The following is a 6819-nucleotide window of genomic DNA, read 5'->3' as shown; positions in this document are numbered from 1 at the left end:
ACACAAAATTTAAGTAAAGCTTAACATGCCGATCTTGCCCCGATCTCCCCTATATTTTATAGCTATAGGCATAATTTTAAGTTTACCTTGTATAATTTTAATTACACAGTACTAAAATCTTCAGTTAATACCAACTGATCAGGGACTAATTTCTAGCAGAAAATAGTCTGAAATGCATTTTTCGTTTTTTCGTTTCCATATTCATGTATTTAATTTTGTGTTTAATAACCGTTTTCACTTTGATTCTTGAGCGTTTGTGCCCATCATTTGTCTGATAAGCTCTTACTATTATCTACCACACAGTTGTTGATAATTTAATTAATATATTTATTCCAAGTGCTAGAAACAAACTTTTATAATAATTTCGTGTACATAATATTAGTTAAATATTTACTTTTCGAATATATGTTTCGCCACTGGAACGTCAACAGCACTTAGTGGATCGTCAAGAAGGAAAATATCTGCATCTAGATACAGTGCTCTAGAAGACACAGAATCGAAGCATTCCAATAAAATAAATTTTCAACAAGAAATATTACACGAGCATAGGAACTAAACCTAAATTTATTTAATATAGGCCTACTGTTGTTTCCCACCTCATATATATTATCTTCATATGTTCTTGCGTTTATTCTACATCTAGTTGAAGTTGTGTGTCATATAATGTAAAGCTATCTATCATTTACATGGTTAGTAAATTGTTAAGAAATTACGAAAATTTACTTTGTTCACAAAAAACTTACAAAATAGTTATTCCTCTGTCATATACTAGACATGACATTTTTTGAGTAGGAAGAGAAAATCAGGCATTGAAAAAAGGGCATTAAAAATGAGACTATCCAATTTAAAGAGATGTAATCCGATATAATAAAATATTTTTATTTTTTTTAACACATTAACTTTTGAAAATTACTGACTTATTACATTTTCCAGCTCTGTACAGAACATGGGAACGCAAGAAGAAAATTTCTACAGATGAGAAACATTTACTGAGTATGGCAAGAAATAATGTACATTTGTTAACACTGTTGTCAGTATGTAAAAAATATATACATATAAGTTAACATTCGAATTTATTAAATCGAGTTATGATTACCTTGTGTCTGTCTTATTTCCATTAAGTTTGCATTCTGACATCTGCAATCCTGGTAATATAACGTTAGGATAAGATCTAATTTACCTTGCTAGATTAATTCTTGCCTTCTGTCCACCGCTCATAATCACTCCTCTTTCTCCTACAATAGTCAGATCTTTTTTAGGTAATAAGCGAATATCCTAAAGAACGTAAAAATAAAAACACAAAGTAATTGTGTTATACATAATCTGCATTCCTAACTTTATTTGTAGTAAATACAATTTTTATTGTTATTCAATATAATATTAAGAAATATAAATGAATTATATTTATTAAAGAGACATTTTATTTAAAATGTAAGCAGCTACCTAGGTACAGATATATAAACACATCACAGCTTCGTACTTGAAAAATTGAAAATGAGGTTTAAGATCACAAAGAGGGTAAAGTGAGTCAGAAAAATAATTTATAAACTTTGAAAAGGAATTTAAAAATGTTTAAAATAGTACCTGAACTAGCATTAAAAAAATAGGAGAAAACGATGCTGAAAAACTAAAGTGAATTATGGATATCAATGAAAAGGACGATTCGTGCCATAGTAGAGGAACGGACAGCAAAACTAAAAAATGAAAGAACTCGCAAGCCTTTGGATACAGACATAGTAATTAAAATGAACAAAAGAAAAGGTTGTGAATTCTAAAGAAGGACGTCTGAAATACATAGAACCAAACAAAGCAAAGAATGATCGAGCAAATTAAAAATGAGTCGTTTGAACAAGCAATTCATTTTTGGTTTGCTCCATCATTTAGTGAATGAGAAGAAATTGAAAGTCTGAAAACGTGAAAGCTGATTTATCTAATGTATGATAATCTTAAGGACGCATTTTCATTCAGAAGGACTATCAGAGTAACTATTAGTGTAAAAAAATTGAAAAAGTATAAATAAATAAAATAACTTGCATAGATAGCACAAATACGAAAGTGATATGTACAGAGCAAAAGATAATGTAGAACTGAAGTTAGAAGAAAAATAATGTATGGATAAAGGCGAACTAGAAGCTTTAATTTTGATGGAAGACGTTATAAGTAATGTAAAAAATTTAGAAATATAAAATAAAAAGTCATTCATAACATTTCTATAGAATTCAATAAGAATATGGCCGAAAACGGAATTAAGAAAATTTCCAGGCTTTGCAACTTGATCTATAATAGAACACGTGTCTTCACGACTTTCTGATAAATATTTTAAATTTCATTTCGAAGAAAGATAAAAATCAAATGAAAAAAATTAGCGTAATCTCCATTCTTCAGAAATCCTTTGAAGAATATTAAGGAAACGCTTTTACAGAAAACCGAACTTATTCCTCAGGGAAAATCATTTGAGATCAGTATGAGAAGAAAGACTTCAGATGCGATAAGAGTGCTGAAAACCATAGGAAAACGATACTTTGAAAAAGGGAAAGAAATGTTGGCGTTTGACAAAATTAACTGGGAAAGGTTGATGTACATTTTGAAAAAGAAATAGAGTGGAATAACAAAGATTGATTTCAACTTATACAAACATCAGATAGCAGTAGTTGATGTAAATGGTCAATACACATAGGAAATCAGAATTAAAAATAGGTTAAACCGGGGTGTTACCTCACTAATTCTTTTCAATATATACATGGTAATGTGATTAAGATATACCTAGATGAAAAAAAAAAAACATTAAAATCAGGGGACGGCAGATACAGTGCCTAAGGTATGCTGATGATGTGGCAATTCTAGCCAAGAGCAAGAATAAAATCACTATACTTTAATCCTGAGTGAAGTGAAGAAGCGTCGCGGCCATCAAAATAAAAATTGATTATTACAAAAAAGTATTATAGATCAGAGAAAAGGAAAGAATGGTCAACATCCGTATAAATGGTGAAAGAATAGAACAAGTGAACAGAATTTGATACCTGGTGCTTATTTTCACTGTGAATGTGGAAGTGCAAAAAAAAAAAAATAAAAATAAAGAAGTGAATCGGTTTGGCAAAAAAAAACATTTAGCAATATGAAAACAATTTTGTGTAAACCTCTGAAATTTTTATTTAAAAAGGCTCATAAAATGCTTCATCTAAAGTATTTTACTCTATGTTGCTGAAATTTATATTAAAAACAATACCCTAGAACAGATACTCCAAAGATATGGCTGTGAAGAAAAATAAGTCAGATGAAACGATAAGCTGACAAATAAAAAAGTCCTAACAGGAGTGAGTGTATAAATTAAAAAATATTTTAAAATATTTAAAAATATTACAAACAATGAGGAGAAAAGTTAATAAGTTTGGCCACATGATCAAGAAGTATTATAAAATGACTTTATGAAAAGAATCATTGCAAGGAAAAAAAGGGAAAAAAGTAATTAGAAAGGTGTAAATCGTAAAAGGAGGGTAGTTGTGAAGAGCTAAAGGAAAGAGCGCATGAGAGAGTAGCATGAAAAAAAGATGGTGCATTCTGGACCTCTATAACTAGAATTAAACTGAAGATAAAGATTTAATTGGGATAATATTTTACACTTATAACGCAGTTAGGTTTTTGATATTTACTGCAAACTAAACTGAAATATAAAATTCAAAAATATTATTAATGCTCTCTAATAATTATAAACTCAAATTACTTCAAAATCGTAAGAAGAAATGCAGTAAACAATTATTCTGATAAATTAACTGTACATTAATGTAAGGAGTACTTTACGTGTTACTCGTAACCGTAATAAAAGTTTTTCCTCTCAATCAATATAAATAATATAGTCTGTAAAAACAGGATAACCATTATTTTATCACCTTTTCCAGGGCCGTTATATGCAAGACTCTTCTATATTTGTCTTCTTGATATTCTTCTCCGAACAAGATGTTTTCTTTAATTGTTTCGTTGAATACCCAAGCTTCTTGAGAAGCGTAAGCGATCTTTCCTTTCACCGACACTTTACCAGAATTTATTGGAATCTCTCCCAACATCGACATTAATAGAGACGTCTAAGTAAATTAATAAATCGTTTTATTAGTTAATTTGAAACACACTGCATTTATAATGTAATTACAAAAACAACTGCAAAGCTTTTGTTACTAAATATTTAAGTTATTAATTCTTTTGCATTTCTGGTATTAATGCAACAAGCAATCAATTTACTTTTATAAAATTTCAATTTTTTAAAATATTCCTGCCTATTTTTCTTTTTTTAGTTTTCTATCAAATGAGAAAGTTAAAGTACAGCGTTCAATTATATTGATTAATGTGTATTTGTTGTTTTACTTTAATCGAGATCGGTATCGTTTTGTATCTGAAAATGAAAAAAATATTTTTTAATTATTTTTAACATAAAAGTGGTACGGACTTCTAATGGCATCATAGTATGAATGAAATTCGAAATACGATGAACCACTATTTTTCTAAACAAATTGGTAATCACATAGCATGTAATTCATTGAAATTGTAAAGCTTCAAAAACAAGATATTTACCTTTCCTGATCCAACAGGACCCATAACAGTTAACAATTCTCCAGTTTTTATGCTTAACGAAATATCTTTTAATGTTGGCTCAGCGTCCTTTTAAAAATACAAAGTTACTATAATATATTCAACTTATCTTAAACTAATAATATACTATAAATTGATTCATAATAATGGCAGTATTATACTATATTTTTTTTTTAAATTTTTAAAAACTGATAAATCTTAAAATTGAACTAGAGTATAATATCTTTATTATTGACTAGCTGCAAGGACCCGCTTCGCTGGGTTTTTAAAAAATAATGATAGTGAAGATTAAGATAATTACATTCTAGCCAATCTTACCCGTTTTCACAGAATGCAAGAATTAAATCCCGCGTTTCCAGACAAATTAGATACCTAGTCCCGATTCTATTTCTGAACGTCTAATGTTCACGTCCAGTCAAACGAACTATTTTCAACGTTTCTGGAACGTTTACAATCGTTCTATAATCGAACCAATATTCGAATTTTATGTTCGAATAAAATTCGAACAAATTTGAACATAAAATTCGAAATAGAAAACCACTTTCAACTACTTCCAGCCTCATATCTCAGGCATCCTTGTAGCTATCGAGACGCAACCATCATAGTGCATGAATAGAGACTTGGGGCTACTATCACATACAAACACCATTCATGTGCGATGTGTATTTTTGGCTGAAAAGTGAAATATAGGGACACACATGTCCATTTATATATATATATATATATATATATANCCATTGTTGGTAATGTTAAATATATTGGAAGAGGAGATTGGACTGGAGGACCAGATAGAGTAATTGCCAACACATTTTAAGGAGTTGCACTTCAAGTCCCACTCCAGTCCAATTCTTTTCTTTCAGCTTAATATAAAATTATTGAATTAAATTATAATTATTAAAATTTGTCAAGTGATGGGGCCTAATGCCTAGCTCTAACGACAAATTGTCTATTAAATTATTAGTATCATAATCGTTTTTAGCCCGATAATATTGGGATTTGGTTGTTGTATACGATTGTAATTATGATTTTGTTGTTACTGAAATACTTTTTTTACATAGATAATCATTGACTACAGATGGTACGATTTAAAGTTGCCCTATTCTTCTTAATTTAATATGGATTTTTAAAAATGCAAAGTTCGGTAACTTTACTGTTTACTATGACTGTCCCTCAAGGACTGTCACAAGTCAAAAAGTGCTAATTCCGTGAACAGTAACATTTCTAGTTTCTTACTGGCCATTGCCAACCGAACTGCTGAAGAAATTTTTATATTCTCGAAATAAAATGCAAGTTACTTTTCTATCAAAACTACAATGCTCTCTGATGGTGTTTAACTTTGATTTTTCCAAATGGTGTTTAGCGTATAAAAGTCTTTTGTATGAAAACTTTTTTGAAAGGAAGTCCCAGTATTGTTATTTCATTGTAATTCTGTACAATCACATAACAACTTTATAGTAATAAAGCCTTGAAAATATTAGTAAGGAAAGTTTACATTTTATGAAAAAGTAATAAGAGTGCGCTTGAAACAAATAAGAACACTTGAAAAATTAAATTTTCTAAAAGAATTTCAACAATTGAAATTTTTGAACATTTTTTTTTTTGCAATATTATATCTTACATGATTGTAACGATATCATATGTTATTACTTTAGTAAAATTGTAACTATATTTTACTTTTTTCCATACAGCTGTTACATTCTTCATCCATATTCCACATTTGGTTAAATTTGCTGCTTCGGTTGCAATTTTGACTGCATTGCTGTCTTTTTCTTGAAGAAGGAGAAAATCCTAAATTAAAATTCGAAAAATGTTAGTCTTTTAAACAAAAGTTTGTAGAAGGTTGTCAGATGTGCCATTAACTTGGCATATGTGACGACCTTCTACAGGCCCTGCAAAACCGTTACATATTTCCAATTTGCATTATTTTTCAATAAGAAGTGATGATATATTCGAAAGTTTGCAAGAGTTTTTCTTACATATTTAAAATCATAAATTGCAGTTTATTCTTAAAAGGTAATTGTTTATAATTATCCTCGTAACACCTAACTTTTCAAGAAAACATATTTTAAAACTATTTTATATTAAATAAACATTTTCAGGTAAAAGCGAATTCGAGATTTAGAAAATTTCCGCGAAAAATTCGCTACAAAAAATACTCCTTCAAAACCTCATTTATATAAAAAAATATAAAAAAATAAAATAAATCCTACTAATTAAATAATATAGCTGGAGAAATTA

General features: G+C 29.0%; 1 protein-coding gene across 1 annotated transcript; it reads right to left on the bottom strand.

Annotated features, from left to right (window-relative positions):
• Positions 1-394: 394 nt before the first annotated feature.
• Positions 395-6389, bottom strand: LOC111617053 (multidrug resistance-associated protein 4-like; the record flags this gene model as incomplete). Its single annotated transcript, XM_023358389.1, has 5 exons — positions 6256-6389; positions 4564-4650; positions 3888-4079; positions 1181-1275; positions 395-481 (listed from the first exon to the last, which is right to left on the bottom strand). Coding segments are annotated over exons 1-5 (491 nt in total), but the record flags the coding sequence as incomplete, so codon positions are not given.
• Between the last annotated feature and the right edge of the window lie 430 nt (positions 6390-6819).

Source organism: Centruroides sculpturatus, unplaced genomic scaffold (genome assembly GCF_000671375.1).
Source record: "Centruroides sculpturatus isolate CEXI.00-Female unplaced genomic scaffold, Cexi_2.0 scaffold4123, whole genome shotgun sequence".
NCBI lineage: Eukaryota > Metazoa > Arthropoda > Arachnida > Scorpiones > Buthidae > Centruroides > Centruroides sculpturatus.
The sequence above is the reverse complement of the archived record's forward strand: the minus strand, read 5'-3'. Positions and strand labels throughout refer to the sequence as shown.